The sequence below is a fragment of the Rhinatrema bivittatum genome, chromosome 6 (genome assembly GCF_901001135.1).
Source record: "Rhinatrema bivittatum chromosome 6, aRhiBiv1.1, whole genome shotgun sequence".
Taxonomy (NCBI): Eukaryota; Metazoa; Chordata; class Amphibia; order Gymnophiona; family Rhinatrematidae; genus Rhinatrema; species Rhinatrema bivittatum.
Window position 1 is genome coordinate 8,973,648 of NC_042620.1, and position 19,379 is coordinate 8,993,026.

The window sequence follows — 19,379 nt, forward strand, 5'->3', positions numbered from 1 at the left end:
CCCCTGGACTAAAGCCTTTAGAAAGTCCATCTGGTTTCTTTTTGCTCACAACAAATGAATTAAAATTCAAGATCAAGGACTGTACCTTTCAAATGGGCATGCGAGCGCACATATATGCATGTGTTGCATGCTCAGAGATGCGGCAGTTTTATAATGTGCGCACATATGCGTCTGTTATGAAATAGCCTAGGTGCGCGCGTATATGTGCGCCTCATTTTATGCTTGTGCATGCCCAGCAGTGGAAGTGAGGGAATCTTATAACAGGTGTGTGTCCACGTCATGACCAGTTCATCCACCAGTTCGCCCAGTCTAGAGCTAGGTCCTCCAAATCCCACTGGTTCTCCCCATACATATGCCTGGAAATAGTTTTATTAAGACTTACACCTCCATAGCAGAAATAGTTGTGTGACAAGCGCCTGGGTTCGTTCGTGTACATATCCTACATTTGCGCATTTTTTTTTTTTTTTTCTATATAATATTTATTACTACATTACTATGTTTAATTGGTTATCTATTCTATTTGTTCCATAATTTATTGTTAGTTCTATTGTTACCTGTTTTATTGATCAACTGTTCTATGTAAAGCCCACTACTCTTTTTGGGCATTTAAAAGTTGTATGTAAACCGGATTGATTTGTAGTTCCTACAAGAACTTCGGTCTATAAAAAATTAAAAATAAATAAATAAATAAATATCTCCCGATTTTGGTGCTCACTTGGCTTTTAAAATTCAACTTTAATTGACTAGCTGGTTGTGTATCTCACCGAGATTTGCCCAGCTGGGGCCTGCAGTTTTGGCCATTGACTCACCAAGAGCCTTTATTTTATAGACATAGCCTTTGGTTTAGGACTTTCGGGATTGCTCTCAGATTAAAGCCCATTTATATTATTTTTCCTGTTTGTACCCCAGATCAGTCCAGACAAGTGAGTTTATTCATTCCTACCAGCAGATGGAGGAAGAGCCAAAACTTTGAGGCACTGCTACGTAACCGAGAGTGCCACTGCAGTCCCTCAGTATTTCTCTGCCTCCAGCAGATGATAGAGGTGCAAACCTGCAGCCTGAAGTTTAAAAAAATATATATTATAAGGAGAATTCAGCTCCCCCTAGGTGTTAGGTTCCTTCGTGGGCCATCCCTTGGGTAGAGCAGGGAGTTGGAGATCCCTTGTGTTTAGCTTATCCCTCATTGTCAGGGGGGAGTGAAAACCAGTGTCCTGGTTCCCTCGCCTCCTGTGGGTCCTTGGCACCCTCAGTGCTCGGCCTCCTTCAGAAGCAGGGAAGTATGTTTTCTTCCCTTCCCTGGCCCTGTGTGTCTTTGTTTTAAGTTTATTGGAAAAAAAACAAACAAGCAGGGCTGAGGCAGTGTGAGCAGCTGGAGTTCTCTGCCGGGAGGCAGGTAAGGGTGCAGGGGTGGGGGTTGTGAATTTGTTCCTCGGTCGAGCCCAGGGGCTGTTTTCAGCACCGGACAGCGCTGCTCTTTTTCTTGCGTCAGGGGCTATTTTTAGGCCCGATCATGCTGGTATGTCGCCTCCCGTGCAGTGTGGCAAAGTTTGTCGTGGCTGCAGTTCTCATTGAGCGGTCCTCAATTCGGCAGCGTTTTGCCACAAATGTGACTCCAGAGGGGCTGGGACCTAAACAGGACCTCTGGGGGGGAGGGGGGGTAGGAAGAGGTAGGAGCACAAGGTCGGCTGGGCCAGCTCTGGTGGCTTGGGGGGGTGGGGGGGGGCAGAGGAGCTGGCGGCCATTTTGTCTATATGTGCTAGGAGACAGACTGCTGTTTCAGAGCCTCAGGACTCCCCTCCCATGCTGTTTCCTGGGGAACAAGACCCTGCTGGTGGCAGGGGAAGGGATCAGGTAAAGGGGGATGCAGACCCGGACCCTTTTTCTTCAGATCCCGGGGCTTTTGTTCTTCTGTTCCATAAGGCCTATTTGTTCAGGAAGGGAGAAGGGACCAAGAGGCCTTTACCTAGGAAGTCCTGGGCAGCCAAGAAGCCTAGGCAGGTGGAGTCCAGAGGGATCCTGCGGGGTTTAGGTTCAAGAGGTCTGAGGTGGAAAAAGACACATAGGATGAGATGGATGATCCATATCAGATTCAGGGAGGGCCGGTGGATCCAGGCAGGGACTCTGTTAGCACATTCTTATGCTTTTGTGATCCGGACCAGGATCTGGTTACTGTGTTGGAGGACCTAATACTGCACCCGGACGAGGTCCCAATCATGGATGGTGATGATCCTCGGGTGGTCCGCCTGTTCCACAGGGATGAGTTGGGCCTGCTAATTCCCCAAGTTATGCAGGAACTGGGGATTAAGGTCACTCAGGAAGATTTGGATAATGAGGGCGTAAACCCAGACCTGGAGGGGTTACATAGCCTTAGGTGGGCCCTTTCTGTTGCCTAAGATGGTGGTGGATCAGGAGTGGGAATCTTCCAAAATGGGCTTGAAGATAGCCAAAGCTGTGACTAAATTATATCCCTTGCCGGAACAGATGAAGTCTTAGAATATTCCCTAGGTGGGGGCTGCAGTTATCCCAGGACAAGTAGGATGATAGTCCTCACATATGGGTGACATCACTGGACGGAGCCCTATCACGGAAAATTTTCTGTCCAAGTTTCTAGAAACTTTTGACTGGCACACTGAGCCCACTGAGCATGCCCAGCATGCCATTATCCCTTGAGCTACAGGTGTCTCCCTTCAGTCTTCTTTTTTCCGCGCTGCAGTTAGCTTCGCGGTTAAGGAGCCCTGTGTGATACTTCACATATTTTTTCCTCATGGAAAAAGTTTTAAAAAATTATCAAAATTTTCCCCCTTCATAGGGGTCTCCTGTTTTTCCATCGATCACTGAGTAAACTTTTTTGCGGTAGATACCGTTCCATCGGGTTTTGTTGCCGGAAGGCTGTCGACAGCTGTCCGGCCTTCAAACAATTATTTGTAATGGCAAACGGGTTCAAAAAATGCCCAAATTGCCCTCGTACAATGCCAATCACTGACCCCCATGTCGAGTGTGTCATTTGAGCGCGGGACATAGTGTGACTGCGTGCCCTCAATGTGCTGAAATGACTGCTAAAGGCAGACGGCCCCATCTGGAAAAAATAGAAAGCCTTTTCCAAATTCAGCTTCTTCCTCGACGTCAACACAGTCGTCACCGGCAGGAGCGGCTAAAAAAGTGGTCATTAAAACCAAGCGGCTTCGGGGCCCTTAGCAGAGGGATTTTCCGAGTTGGTAACACGTGGTTACTTCCCCCCCATGAAAATTTGGCCTTAATCACACTTATCCCCAAGATGGGCAAGGACCCTCTTCTACCTGAGTCTTACCGCCCGATATCCCTGCTAAATTTGGACCATAAATTGTTGGCGAAAATATTAGCAGACCATTTAGCGACAATTTTGCCTACTCTTGTGGGTGATCATCAGGTGGGATTTGTCCAGCAACGATACGCACTAGCCAACATACGTCGGATGCTGAAGACCTTGACAATGTGCAGACAGATGGATACCCCATACTTGGTTATTAGTTTTGATGCCGAAAAGGCATTTGACCGGGTAGAGTGGCAGTATTTATTCCATCTATTGGAACATATGGGGTTTGACGGATTTTTTCTTCAGGCGGTGAAATTGCTGTATACGGACCCACGGGCAGCCATCCTTGCGAACAGAGCTAAATCTGAATCCTTTGCAGTGACTAGGGGCACACGGCAGGGGTGCCCGTTGTCACCCCTATTTATTTTACACTTAGAACCCCTCCTATTGGCTATACATCAGTGTCCTGGAATTCGGGGGGTACGATTTGGGTCGCGGATATTTAAGGGAGTGGCATTTGCGGATGACTTATTAGTTTTCATTACAAACCCTCTCTCCTCACCGCCTACCCTAACGCGGTTAATGAAGACCTTTGGTGGAATTTCTGGCTTTCGGTTAAATGAGTCTATATCCGCAGTATTAGTTCACCCGCCTACCCTGAAATCAAACTGGTCAGATATTTTTCCGTTAACATGGGTGACCGGACCTTTGTTATCTGGGGGTATATCTCCCGTCCAATCCCGAACTCGTATATCAAGCAAATATTCCCTGTTTATTACACACTACCATAGTTACCCTGACCAATTGGAGTAACCTACCCCTCTCACTGATTGGCCAGATAAACTTGTTCAAAATGACCATTCTACCCAAGTGGCTTTATGTGCTTCAAAATTTACCAGTTCTTTAAAAAAAAAAAAAAAAAAAAGGGGGGGGATATAAACAGGCTTGATAGTGTGCTCAGATGATTTATTTGGAAAGGGGGGAAATCCCGTATACCTCTCATCCGGTTGAAAGCTCAGTGGGGCTGGGGAGGCCTGGGGGTCCCGGATTTGGCTGCCTATAATTTGGCCTGTAATTTACGACTTGCTCGGGATTGGCTAACGGCTGCTTCGATTTATACCCTGTTATATTCTGATGAGGCCCTAATGGCCCCGATGGCTCCCGTATATGTACTGCAATCTGACTCTCTGCATCTCCCATCTTTTCTCAAGGGTACGGCCCTTGTGCGGCCCCTTCGCCTGACTTGGAGGGTGACGCGACTCCTCAAGATATCTCCTTTATGTGCCTACTTTCTCCCAGTATCTGGAAATGCTGAATTCGCCCCGGGTACACAATCCTCTAGTTTCCAGATTTGGGCATCACAAGGTATCACCCGCTTGGGTCACATACACAGGAGGGGACGATAATACCGTTTAAAGACTTCCAGGCGGTGTATGGACTGGGGGTTGCGCATACCTTCCCATATCTCCAAATTGGACATCAATAGAGATCCCTCAGTGTTCCAAGCTTTAGATCAGTTATTTCGCTTTGAGAGGACTAAATCCCCATCTTTGTCAAATTATTATTGATTTATAAGGAGACTATCTGAGGGAGACATGTACTCTACCTTAGAATCTCGTTGGAATAAAGATGGGGACTTTGTTGTTACTCAAAATATTCTAAAGGTTTGTTTTCGGCGCATAACCAGGATCTCAATCAATACTTATTACCGGGAATTACAATTTAAATTCCTTAGCCGGGCTTATGTGTTGCCTCAAGTAGCCTTCCATTTAACTATAGCCCTGTCGGCGGGTTGTCCTCTGTGTGGACACCGGATGGGCCCATTGTCCCATGCCTTCTGGTCCTGCCCCCCCTATTTTGTGCTTTTGGCGGCGCGTGGCGGACTACTTGGCAGACTTACTGGGTATTGCCTTCGCCGCGACACCTTTGTGGCTGTTATTTGGATGTGTATCCCCTATTCGGATTCGAGATCCTGGTTCCCGCCTGTTTTTGTAAAAAGCATGTCTTGTCGGTAAAAAGACAATTCTTTCAGTTTGGCGATCATCCGAAATCCCATCCTTCTGGGCTTAGAGAAAGTCTACATGTCATGATGTCCATGGAATGCCTGGTCTCTCGACACTCACCACGTTATAGAAAGAGCTTTCTTAATATCTGGCAGTCCTATCTTCAGTCACTCCCCCATCGCATACGTAGTCTGGTACTCAATGATTAATCTATTGATACTATGGAATGGATAGTATTGGATGGATTTATTACGGGTGGACTGTAACACATCTACTTGCCTTTGTGAGTTTGGAAAGGGGGGAGGGTTGGGTATCTTCTGTTGTTGGGTATATTTTGTTGCTATTGCTTGTATTTTTGAACGTTAAGATATGGGGAGGGTTCAGGAACACACCCTCCCCAGGTTTGTATTATTCATTGTTATTAAAACAATAAAAACCGTTTAAACATAAAACCAAGCGGCTTCGTGAAGGAAGTGGTGACTACCCATCCCCGACGCTATCCAGGTCATCGATAAAATCAACTTCGGTGTTGGAAAAGAAAGGTACTGAGCACCGAAAAAAACATCGGCACAGACATCGACGAACTTCTACACCCGATGTTGGCTCGATTCCTGGGGCGGCTCCAATGACCATAGAGCCACCACTGAAGAGGACTAGAGCAGAGGAGCCATCTACGCCCTTGATGCCTCTACTGTTCGTCTGGGCAAGGGAAGGCTTGGGTGAACAGCCAGGTTTTGAGTCTTTTTTTTTTTTTTTAAATGTAATCGTGCATCTTTCGAGCCGGAGATCTGGCGGGAGAGAGTTCCATTGAGTTGGTCCAGATGTGGAAAGCGCTCTCTTTCTTACTGACGTTTTGATGAGGGGGGCGTGGAGGGTGTCTCTATATGCTGATCTCACCGGTCTAGAGGGTATTCGTGGCCAAAGTGGGATCTTGAGTTCCAGTGGTGTGATGTTGTGAATGGCTTTGTGAATGATCGTTAGAGTTTTGTATAAAATTCTGAATTTGATTGGGAGCCAGTGGAGATTCCACAGGATGGGAGTAATATGGTCTCTTCTGTTGGTCTTGGTCAGAATTCTTGCCATTGCGTTCTGCAGCATCTGTAAAGGTTTGATGGTGTTGGAAGGGAGGCTGAGGAGGAGTGAATTGCAGTAATCGATTTTTGAAAAAGATTTCCTGGAGAACTGTGCGGTAGTCCTGGAAGTGGAGGAGGGGTCTCAACCGTTTTAAGACTTGAAGTTTAAAAAAGCAATCCTTTGTGGTGTTATTGATGAAACTTTTGAGGTTCAGATTGTTATCCATGATGACTCCTAGGTTTCTGACTTGTGGGGAGAAAACTGGTTGAATTGAGGGGTGTGTGTTGGTCTCTGGATAATTTCCGTCTTGGGTGACGAGGAGAAGCTCTGTCTTGTTAGTATTCAGAATCAAATTGAGGCTTGAAAGAAGGTTGTTTATGGATTGAAGGCAGGTGTTCCAGAACTCCAGTGTTTTATCTAGCGAGTCGGTAATCGGTATGAGAATTTGGACGTCATCTGCGTATAAGTAATGAGTTAGATTTAGTTTGGAAAGGAGCTGGGAAAGCTGGAGCAAGTATATGTTGAAAAGAGTTGGAGATAATGAGGATCTTTGTGGGACTCCCAAGGTAGAGCTGATGGGGTGTGACTCTTTATTGTTGTTTTTAACCTTATAGAATCTGTTTTGAAGGAACGATCTGAACCAGCTGAGGGCGGTACCTTTGATGCCGATAGTCGATCTATGAGAATAGTGTGGTTCACTGTGTCAAATGCCGCTGATAGGTCGAGGAGAATTAGAAGACAAGGTTGTTTTTTGTCAAGGTTCAGAAGGATGGGGGTCTGTTAAAGAGATTAGGAGGGATTCTGTATTTCAGGATTTGCGGAAGCCGAACTGTGACGGAGAGAGGATTTTGTTGTAGTCCAAGAACTCCGAGAGTTGTTTATTTACTATTCTTTCCAAGATTCTGGAGATTGTTCTGTGATTTTGATGTTTAGAATACTTTGATGTTTAGAATACTTTCCACTATTTTTCCTGGCACTGAAGTCAGGCTAACCAGTCTGTACTTTCCCGGATCGCCCCTGGAGCCCTTTTTAAATATGGGGGTTACATTAGCTATCCTCCAGTCTTCAGGTACAATTTATGATTTTAATAACAGTTTACAAATTTTTACTAATAGGTATGAAATTTCATTTTTTAGTTCCTTCAGAACTCTGGGGTGTATACCATCCGGTCCAGGTGATTTACTACTCTTAAGTTTGTCAGTCAGGTCTACCATATCTTCTAGGTTCACCGTGATTTGGTTCACTCTATCTGAATCATTACCCAGTGTAGTTGGGTTCAAAAAATATTTGGATAAGTTCTTGGAGGAGAAGTCCATTTTAACTGCTATTAATCAAGTTTACTTAGGGAATAGCCACTGCTATTAATTGCATCAATAGCATGGGATCTTCTTAGTGTTTGGGTAATTGCCAGGTTCTTGTGGCCTGGTTTGGCCTCTTTGGAAACAGGATGCTGGGCTTGATGAACCCTTGGTCTGACCCACCATGGCAATTTCTTATGTTCTTATGTGTGGCAGTCTGTGGAAGTCTGATATAGAGAGCCTGCTTGTGCTGGGCGTAGAAGGTGCATGATAAGTAGTCTGGAAATGCCATTGAGGCAACTCAGGCTGCCCACTTGGAAGCTGGGGTTCCAAGTGGATTTGGTGGATTGCCTTGATTGACATGATCCAAACTTCCGCCAGAAGCATGGACTTGGCGGTAGCGGCGCGGAGACTCCTCTGGCTATGAAATTGGTCAGTGGATGTGCGGTCTAAAGCCCAGCTCTCTAATCTCCCCTTTAAGGGAAAGCTGCTGTTTGGAGAGGATTTGGAGCAGCTCATGAAGCAATTGGGGGAATCAAAGGGGAATAAGGTGCCTGAGGATAAGAAAACCCACAAGAAGGTTTTTCCTCCCCGAGCTTAATTCTGAGAAGCGAGGAGGTTTTGCACTGGCAGAAGCCGTGTGCCGGTGCTGCGCAAAAACAGAGTTCGGGCAGACAGCTTTCCATTCAAGCCCAACGCAGGCCTTCGAGGGATGGTGGCCCCCAAGGGGAAGGCGGAAGTAAAATTGGTCAATGAAGGTGGGCTAGTCCGCTCCTCTCCAGAGGCTATTGGAGGGAGGCTGTCCCTATTTTATGAGGAGTGGACCAAGATCACATCAGGCCAGTGGGTCCTGGAGGTGGTGAGAGATGGCTACACCTTAGAACTTTCTCATCCGCTTAGGGACGCCTTTGTAATCTCCTGCTACATCTCCTGGGGCAAGTGAGAAACAGTGCGGGAGGCAGCACGAGAGACATTGCAACGGCTACAACTCCTACGTTGAGAAGTATGCCTGAACAGAAAACCAACATGGAGAAAAGGAAATCCCCAGAAGCCTCTGCGTGTCTTTGGCCTGCCTGGGCTGAATGGACTCTGAGTGACTTACAGAATGTCCCTGGATATCTGTAGAAGCAGGCAAGCTGGCACCAGACAGGTGATGTCTATTCATAGGGTCACAAAGAAGAAACCACAGGGGAGCTTCAGGCAATATTCTCAGGAGTTTGTAATCAACATAACTACAGACGTGTTGATTGTCTTGTCCAGTAAGAGTTTAACACAACAAAGAGAGCCATGGGAAATGGGCTACACATCCTGGAAAGCCAATCAGGGTAGTTAGCGATGATGTTGTCATGCAGTTGACATTACAACTTATGTAAATGATCCTTTGGGCAGTCATGCAAATCTCTAGAACCTTCTATCCTTTTCCTGTATTTGAATGTTATCTATAAAACAAGGGTCACTTCCTGTATCCAGAGAGATGCTGGTCAGTTTGTAAGACTAAGGGCACCCAGTACCCAGCATCTCCCGAGAACACTTATATTGATTAATAAAAATACATTATACTTTTACTGAGTCTGTGTTCTTGTGTCCCTGGCCAAAAGCATAGAGAAAGCTTTACAACGTTCCATTATTCCTGTGCCCCCTCTGGAGAGGGGCAGGGTCAGTACTCAGAGTACGTCGTGGTGCCAAAAAACAAGGGGACCTTTTGGCCCATTCTCGATCTGCAGAGGGTTAGTCCTCCAGGTGCCATGGTTTCAGATGGAGTCACTGCTCATGGTGATAGCAGTGCGCAAAGGGGAGTTTCTAATGTCGTTGGACATGAAAGAAGCCCTTCTACGTATCCCCATTTGGTCCGAACACCAGAGGTTCCTGGAGGAGCACTTCCAGGTCCGGGCCCTTCCTTTTGGCCTGCGAATGTGCCACACACATTCACAAAGGTGTAATGGTGGTGGTGGTAGCAACGGCACTTAGGAAGGAAGGTATCCTGGTGCTCCCATACCTGGATGATTGGCTTGTATGGGCAAAATCAGAAGTGAAGTGTTGGTGCTCAGTTCAGTGGGTCTTGCAACTCCTGGATTCATTGGGCTGGGTGATGATTCTGGCAGAGTGTCATTTGATGCCGACCCAGTTGTTGGAATATCTGAGGGTGCGCTTCAATACCCGGTTAGGGAAGGTGTTTCTGACTATGGAAAGGATAGTCAAATTGCAGAGTCAGGTATTTCGGCGGCTGTCTGTTGCCAGGGTCTGGGATTATTTACAGGTCCTGGGTTCCATGGCTTCTACACTGGAATTAATTCTATGGGCCTTTGCTTACATGCATCCTCTGCAGAGGGCTCTGTTGTCCATGAGGAATCCGCTTTTGTAGGAATTTCAGCCTCCTTTGCCATTGCCAGAGGAGGCCAGGTCCAGTCTCTCATGGTGGCTATCTCGGCACAGTTTAGAGAAAGGAATGGACCTCAAAGTGCCCAACTGGGTGGTAGTGACCACAGATGCTAGTCTCTTGGGCTAGGGGGTGATTTGTCATGGAAAATCGCCCAGGGTCAGTGGTCATTGGAGGAGGCGACCTAGTCCATCAATTGGCTGGAAACCAGGGCAGTGCGCAAAACCTTACTGGCAATCTCCCACTCATTCAGGGCAAGTCGGTACGAGTGTTCTCGGACAATGTGACAACAGTGTCTTACATCAACTGTCAGGGTGTAATGGAGTCATCTAGTAGCGCCGGAGGTGCAAGAACTGTTTGTTTTGGCAGAGTAACATCTAGTAAGGATAGTGGCTTCCCATGTGGCTGGAGTGGACAGTGTGCAGGCAGACTGCCTCAGCAGACAGTGTCTGAATCCAGGGGAGTGGGAGTTGTCAGTGAAGGCCTTCGCCTTGATTCAGGCCAGGTGGGGAAAACCAGTGGTAGACCTCATGGCAACTCCAAGAAATGCGAAGACAGATTGGTTTTTCAGTCACAGAAGGGAGGTTGGATCGGAGGGCATCGACGCTGTCATTTAGCCGTGGCCAACACACCTGTTGCAGTACGTGTTTCCACATTGTTATAATGTAACTGTATGCTCCGTATCTCTTGTTGATTGGTTAATTGTATATTCTGCTTAGTTCATTGTAAACCGAATTGATTTGATTTGTATCAAGAAAGTCGGTATATAAAAGCCTTAATAAATTGACTTCTTGTAGGACGAGTGCTGCAGCGCATCAAACTTTTTTCCGGCAGGATGATTCTGGTGGGACCCGAGTGGCTGCGCCGGCCATGGTTTGCAGACCTCCTTTGTCTAGTGGTGGATGCTCCCGTTCGCTTGGCCCATTTGTCAGAGCTGTTGCGGCAGGGACTTGGATTTTCAGACTGAGAGGATCACTTCTGTCTAGCAGCTTGGCTTTTGAGAGGCGACGGCTCCACTTGAAAGGTTATTTAGAGTCTGTGATTGTGACTTTGCTTCAGGCAAGGAGACTGTCCACGTCTTTGGCTTATGTCTGAGTGTGGAGAGTCTTTGAATCCTGGTGTTTACAGAATAAGGTGCAGCCTTTGAAGGTGGATGTTCTGCAGATTCCAGCCTTTTTGCAAAGCAGTTTGGCTAAGGGTTTGGCCTGTAATTCCTTTTGGGTTCAGGTGACAGCCTTCGGTTCCCTTCAAGGTAGGATTCAGGGAAGACTGTTGGCGTCTCATCCGGATGTGGTTTGGTTCCTAAAGGGGGCAAAACATCTGTGTCCTCCGGTTTGGAAGATTTGTCCAGCATGGAATCTAAACTTAGTTCTTTGGGTGCTGTGTGGTCCTCCCTTTGAACTGGTTAGGAGTAGGGATGTGAATCGTTTTTGAACGATTAAAATTATCGTCAGATAATTTTAAAATCGTTCTAAATCGTTAGAGTGCACGATACAATACAAATGCCCCCGATTTATCGTCAGGGGCATTTGTATTGTATCATTAAATAGGGCACGGGAATTATTTGGGGGAGGGCGGGAAAACCGGCACACCAAAACAACCCCTAAACCCACCCCGACCCTTTAAAACAAATTCCTTACCCTCCCCCACCCTCCCGAACCCCCCCAAAATGTTAAGTTACCTGGTGGTCCAGTGTGGGGGGGGGGGGGCCCGGCGCGATCTCCCGCTCTCGGGCCATCGGCGCCTATAAAAAAAAAAAAAAAAAAAACCCACCCGACCCTTTAAATCGACCCACCCTCCCGACCCTTTTTTTTTTTTTAGGGAGGCCCGCGCCGCTAAAAAAAAAACCCCACCCAACCCCCCCCAAAACCTTTTAAAATTACTTGGTGGTCCAAGGGGGCCTCGGGGAAGAGGAGAGATCCAGGGGGGCCTTGGGGAGAGATTTCCTGTTCCCAGGCATCAGCTGTTCTAAAAAAAAAATGGCGCAGATGCCCCTTTGCCCTTACCATGTGACAGGGTATCCGTGCCATTGGCCGGCCCCTGTCACATGGTAGGAGCACTGGATGGCCGGTGCCATCTTTACTCATCAGCCCCTGTATCAGCCCCTATAGGGGCTGATGAGTAAAGATGGCCGGCGCCATCTTTAAAGATGGCGCTGGCCATCCAGTGCTCCTACCATGTGACAAGGGCCGGCCAATGGCACGGATACCCTGTCACATGGTAAGGGCAAAGGGGCATCGGCGCCATTTTTTTTTTTTAGAACAGCTGATGCCTGGGAACGGGAAATCTCTCCCCGAGGCCCCCCTGGATCTCTCCTCTCCCCGAGGCCCCCCTGGACCACCAGTTAATTTTAAAAGGTTTTGGGGGGGTCGGGAGGGGGGGGTCAATTTAAAGGGTCGGGTGGGTTTTGTTTTTTTTAGCGGCGCGGGCCTCCCAAAAAAAAAAATTAGCGATGTGAATTTGAATCGGAAACTATTTCAATTCACATATCTTAATGATCAGATTCCCCCCCCCCAAGCCGAATCTGATCGTTAAGACTATCTGGCACATGATTCACATCTCTAGTTAGGAGAGCTTCTCTAAAAGACGTAACCCTGAAGGCTGTTTTCCTGCTGGCTATCTGTTCAGCTGGAAGGATTGATTTATTTATTTATCACAGTTTTATATACCGTCATTCAGACATGCCATCACGACGGTTTACATATTTGAAAGTATAAAATACAGGATTACAAAGATTTCCGAGCTGCAAGTTTTGTTCTGTAGGGACCCTTTCCTGCGTTTTTCGGAGAAGGGGATTTCCTTTATGTAGGATTCCATGCCTTTTTGCTTAAGGTGGTTTCTTCCTTTCACCTTAACCAAGTGGTCGAGTTACTGGCCTTTCCGAATTTGTCTGTGGATGCTCCTGTGATGAGAGAGCTTCACTTGTTGGATGTGCGCAGAATTCTTTTACGATATCTTAAGGTGACAAATGCCTTTCAGAGATCTGATCATCTGTTTGTGCAGTGGCGCTAAGAAGGGAAATAAGGCTTCCCAGAGCACGATGACTGAAAGGGCCAGTCCGTGCTGGAGGGGTTGAAAGTACATTCCACTAGGGCGCAGGCAACCTCATGGGCAGAGTGTCAACTGCTTTCTCTGCAGGAGATTTGTTGTGCGGCGACATGGTCTTCTCTTCACACTTTTACCAAACGTTACCGCTTGGATGTGCAGGCACCGGGAGGAGGTGTGTTGCGTGCGGGACTTTCAAGTTCCCATCCAGAATAGAGGGGCTTGGGTACATCCCACTTGTCGGGACTGATCCGGGTGATGAACAGGAAAGGAAAATTGGTTCTTACTTGGTAATTTTAATTCCTGAAGTACCACGGATCAGTCCAGAGACCCGTCCCTATCTTTTGAAAGACTTCCTTTCTTCTGGATGTTGCTGAGCTGATATGTGATGTATTCAGAGTAATAAGTGTACCTAGTTTGAGATGTGTGTTCTGTTAGGTTAAGGGGGCCTTATTTTTAGGGGCTCCAACCTTTAACTCTCTGTTCGCCCCAGGTTTATTGGGGTTTAAGGTAGACATCTTGGCTTGGATACAGGTCAATACTGAGGGACTGCAAGTGGCAGTCTGTGATGTAGCAGTGCCTCAAAGTTTAATTATCTGTCTCCTGGTGGTAGGGATGAATAAACCCACTTGTCTGGACTGATCTGTGATATTTCAGGAATGAAAATTAGCAGGTAAGAACCACTTTTCCTTTCACCAGTGTTATCTGACTTTATGAAAAACTAAAGTTGTAAAAGGCACCCATCTTTATTTCTCTGAATATTTGCCGTCTGCAGTTAATTCCATGAGTGTCACTCTATTAAGGATGCTCATATCCGTAGAAAGGGGAATTTAGTGCTGTAAGAGGATAGTCACCTGTGATTATTCTCAGAATGTAGCCGCCTTATTCAGCCAGAAAGCTTGACAGTCTCCTTTTGGGACTTGTCCCTTCTCCCTTTTCATTACTATCAAAAGAGGAGCAGATCGCAATGATTACAACCTGAAATAGTGGTTTGTGAACTTTGAGAAAGTTCCAGAGCTTGGAAGAATAGGTCATGTGCCTATGAGGGATGTTTCTCTTTAGAGAACAGTTGTTATAGCTAAATATTGACCCTTTTGTTTCAAAACTTGTAGCCAGGCTACCCGCCTAAGAAGCAGCTGTTTGCTGCCTTTTTAGTCATTGAAAAATGTGTTTGATGAAAGGTGTGATAATGCTCTTTTTTTTTGCTTGCTTTCCCTCTTCCTTTAGATACATACACAAACCCTACCTCATCAGTGGAAGCAAGTTTGATCTGCGTATTTATGTTTACGTCACGTCGTATGACCCTCTCCGCATTTACATGTTTACAGATGGCTTGGTTCGCTTTGCAAGCTGCAAGTAAGTTCAGCATGTTGTGTTCAGGAAGAGCAGCCCTGAAACAGCTACCTTGTAATGTACTTTTTGTCCTTTGCTGTACTGCACCTTCATCCCTTAGGAAGAGCAACACTCTTGTTGCTCCTTTCTGAAACAGAACAGAGTTAATATGACACATTTTGGGCCTGTTGAGCAACTGCAGGCTGCTCTCTCACGTTCCGCACATAATTCCACCAGCTCTGCCCCTTCTGCTACCTCTGAACTATGATCAGAGCACTGAGAGGAGAGGATCACCTTGCTGGAGGCTGGTTAGAATCAGTAAGCACTGCTTGGAGAAAGTTTTTAAACTTAAAAGTATTGGGGAGAAGTAAACTATTGTGGTATATTAGTGTTCATGTGTTTGATTTTAAATAGGTAGTCAGGCAACAAACAGAAGTTTGTGTCTTTGTATTTCCCACCCCAGCTCATCCTTTAATTTATAGGCAGGTGTCACTTTCACACTTAAACAAATCAGTCTTTTAACTTAAACTCACAAATTCCCCATACCTTATCCAAGAGTTTGATCATTCCCTTATAGGCCACTACCAGATATATAATGAGTACACCAATACATTTAAAGGCCCCTAATTGTATGCAATCCTACACTCATAGCAACCTAAAATTTAACTTAAGAATTCAGTAAATAGATTTCTGGATCCCCCTGGGGGTTCTTGGGTCCTGGTGGGGCCATTCCCCCTGGTATGAGGCAGATGAGCAGGGGGTTGGTGACCCTTCTGATAGCTCAGTCCAGAGATTAGTGGGGTAGACATCTGATGGTCCAGATCCCTCATCCCTCATGAGACAGCGGTGGAACTTGCTGGCAGCTCTGCACGGCAAGCCTGGTGGAGCAGGGAAGGATTCCTTTTATACGGTTTGTCCTGGGTTGAGTTACTAATCTTTGGCGAAAGGAGATGGATATAGCCAGTGGTTTGGCTCTTTTCTGATCTGCTGTGCGGCCTGCACTCCTGGAACCGGAAACTCTGCACCAAAGGAAAGTATTGGTTTCTTTTTTTTTCAAAATAGTTTATTAACCGGGGTGGCAGAGACAACCAGCAATAACACCATGAAAACTTGTAAAACACAGTACTTAAGCACATGATTACAACAGTGCAAACAGTGTAGAACCAACAAGAACTCATCACACTGCCCATCCCAATTTTCTTTTCCCCCCCCCCCTAGTTCCCCCCTCCTAGTTCCCCCCTCCCTAACCCCGATCCCCCAACCCCAAACACCACTCATCCATCCAGCATTCATACCTTACTTCCCCCCCCCCCCCCCCTCCCTTTCCCCTTCACTTTAGAGGACCAATTTAGAGTATACCCATTGCGACACAGTTCCTCCTGCAATGATTTAGGGAGAGTAGCAAAACAAGTGTCCCAACAGGCACAGTACATTGGGTCTGGCCGCCTCTTGCCTGCCAGGTAGTCCAGTCGTTCCATTTGTGCTAGAGAGGCCATTCTCCCAAACCAGGCGGCTAGTGTAGGCGCAAGCAATGGCTCTGTCCAACCAGCCAGGATAGTGCGACATGCCATCAAAACAGCTACCCTCTCAAATCGGGCCTTAGCACAACTGCCAGGTAGATTTCGAGGAGACATACACGAAAGTAACATCCAGGCAGTGAGCCGCAGAGGCACACCTATGCATTTCCCCACCACCTCCAGCACTTCGTGTCAAAAGGGTTGGAGTAACGGGCAGGTAATCAGTCGGTGCACCAAGGTACCATCAGCAGTTCCACATTTAATACAGGTAGGTGAGGTAGCCAACTTCATCTTGAACCGCCGAACATCATCGTAGTAAAGAGAATGAAGAAGCTTAAACTGAAGCTCCCGAAGACTGATATCAGGTAACAGTTTATATAGGTCTCGACACCAGCTAGACATTGTCTCTCGGCGATCGGGGATTCCAAAACTGTAGACCACCGAACAGCCATACGGCGAACGGGAGCAGCATCACCAAGCTTCTGTCCCAGTCTCTTCCAACTAGTGATGGTGTTCCGGAGATACGCAGTATCAAAAATGTTATTGGCGAACCGTATTTCAGCTTCAAGCTCCAGACGTGTCCAAGCAAAGGCAGTCAGGTAGTGGCGGGCCTGGAGAGAGGCAAAAAATTGCTTGGCAGGCAATTGGAAGGTCCGCGCCAGCGTAGCAAAGTCCAACAAAGTACCTGAAACAGGATCATACATATGAAAGGCAAACATCACCCCCTGCTCTGCCCATTGACGAAATACTGGTCTGCAATCACGCCCAGGGAGAAATTCCACATTATTCAAAAAGGGGAGCAGTAGAGATCGCCCTCCCGATAATTTATACTTTCTCCGCATCCATCTCCACGCTTTGATACAGGGGGTTAGGAGAACTGTAGGATAGTATGCTACCCGGCGCTGATCCACCCTCATTTGAATGAGGTTCAGCGGAGACCCAGGGGTAGACATACGCCCCAGCATTACATCGCAGTAACAATAGGACCCCGTTAACCATTCCCCCACGAACCTCATTTGACAGGCCACATTATAAAGCCGGAAATCCGGCAAATTCAGCCCCCCACACTCTCGTGGAAATTCCATAGCCACATATGCTAATCGTGCGTGTTTCCCTCGCCATAAGAAATTTTGAATGGCAGAACGTAGGCGGCGCACCTCGGCTACTGTCAGCCAGCAAGGGAGCATGTGTAAAAAATACAAAAGTTTTGGCACCAACACCATTTTTACCAGGGCGCCCCTGCCAAAAAACGAGAGGGGCAACATTTTCCACATCCCCAACTGAGCCTGGAATTTGGCAATGCAGGGGGCTATATTTAAGGAGTGCAGCTGCCCTAAGTCCCTCGGGATCACTACCCCCAAATACTTAATCTTGCCGGCGGCCCAACGAAAGGGAAACTCCCCTCCCCACGTAGCTGGAAGAGTTTCATGTAATGACAAGGCTTCCGATTTATCATAATTAATTTTGAGACCAGCAACCAATTGGAACCGATCAAATAAATGAATAATGGCTGGTACACTTGTACGCGGTTTCCCCACAAATAGTAAAAGGTCATCTGCAAACATGGCCAGCTTCAGGGGATGCCCATCCAGACTGATACCACTAATGGCTTTTGCACGCCGTATACAAATGGCCAAGGGCTCCAGCGCCATAACAAATAACACAGGAGATAGGGGGCACCCCTGTCGCACCCCCCTGGAGATCAGAAAAGCCTCAGTGGGCAGGCCATTAATTAAGATAGTGGCGCTAGGGTGTTGGTAGAGTACCTGTAGCCATTTTAGATATGCCCCTGAGAAACCATATTTTTGCAACACCCAGAACAGGTACTCCCAGGAAAGCGAATCAAACGCTTTTTCCGCATCCAAGCTCAGGATCAATGCTTCAGCCTCACCTGATAACTTAACGCAGCTATTAAACGCCGCACATTCCTCACCCCCTGACGACCCTGGATAAACCCAGTTTGGTCCTCATGAATGATACTCGGCAGGACGGTAGACACCCAGAAGCCAATATTTTAACATCCACGTTTAGCAACGAGATTGGGCGGTAAGAGCCCACCTCCGCAGGGTCTTTCCCGGGCTTAGGGAGTACTACGATGACTGATTGATTGGAGGCTGGCGCTATTTTACCAGTATGTAGTAAATCAGCATAATAAGCTTGCACAGGCTCAAGCACCCCAAAACTCAGAATTTTATAATACTCAGACCCCAGCCCATCGAGGCCCGCCGCTTTGCCCAGTTGAAGCTTTTTGATAACCGCATAGATTTCTTGGGTAGTTATTGGACTATTCAGCATCTCTAAATGGTCTAGAGAGTTAACTGCGGCCAAGGTAAGTCTGCAAACATCTTATCTGCGAGTCCCTTATCCATTGGCTTCGAGGCATATAGGGTCGTGTAATATTCTAAAAACCGGTTCGCTATTCCGTTAGGAGTTGTTTGGTGCACCCCATTCCTATCTTTAATTCCCACAATCGAGGCACGCTGACCTCGAGGTCTAACCAGGTGGGACATAAGCTGACTGGCTCGGTTGCCGTACTTATACAGCTGGTATCGGTAAAATCTAAGGGATTTAGAAGCCCGCTGATGTAGCAGGCTATTTAAAGCTTCCCGCGCCCGATCCAATTGGGCTTTAGTATCCTCAGACAAAACCCTCATATGGGCACTTTGGGCCGCTTTAAGAACTCCCGTAAGCCTCAAAATGTCGGCGTTGCAGCGTCTATTTTTCTTAGCCACATAAGCAATAATGGCCCCTCGCATGATCACTTTCCCCGCCTCCCACACAGTCGATGGGGTAACCTCCAGGGTCGTGTTATTTGCTACATAATCCTTCCAGCAGGCCTGCAGGTACCCATGAAATTCCTGGTCTAAGTAGAGATCGGGCCGCATGCGCCAAGAGTGCAGGGGTCGAGCCGTTAACCCTCAATGAATAACCATGGTCACTGGGGCATGGTCAGATAACGAGAGAGTCCCTATATTAGCTTCCTGTATTTTAGCAAAGCACTGATCTGAGACAAGCAAATAATCCAGCCTGGAATATACATTGTGCGGATGAGAAAAGTGAGTGAAATTTCGCTCTTGCGGGTGCAATACGCGCCAAATGTCCAGCAATTGGAGCTCGTGACACAGCAAGTTTACCCCCTCCTTACCCTCCCCTCGGGAAGTGAGCTTGGGGGGTGCATGATCAAGCTGGCGGTTTGCCACTATATTAAAATCACCACCCACTACGAGACTGTAATCCGAAAACTCAGTCAGGAGATTGATTAGTGATACAAAAAACCCCTGGGAGTATACGTTAGGGGCGTAAACAGCACAGAAAACAATACGTTGTTGGAACAAAGTGCCCGCCACAAGAACATATCGGCCCTCCACATCCTGGCAGATACGCTCCAGCTGAAACGGCAAATTTTTGTGAATAAGAATGGCAACTCCCCTTTGGCGTCTA

At 47.1% G+C, this 19,379-nt stretch overlaps 1 protein-coding gene across 6 annotated transcripts in view; it reads left to right on the forward strand.

The window, feature by feature from the left end:
- TTLL4 (tubulin tyrosine ligase like 4) overlaps nt 1–19,379 on the forward strand; it is a 373,628-nt gene that overhangs the window by 157,927 nt on the left and 196,322 nt on the right. For all 6 annotated transcript variants that reach the window (XM_029605017.1, XM_029605022.1, XM_029605021.1 and 3 more), the window contains one exon: nt 14,317–14,445. In XM_029605017.1, the coding sequence (XP_029460877.1) occupies nt 14,317–14,445 (129 nt within the window). The remainder of the gene's footprint in view (nt 1–14,316; nt 14,446–19,379) is intronic.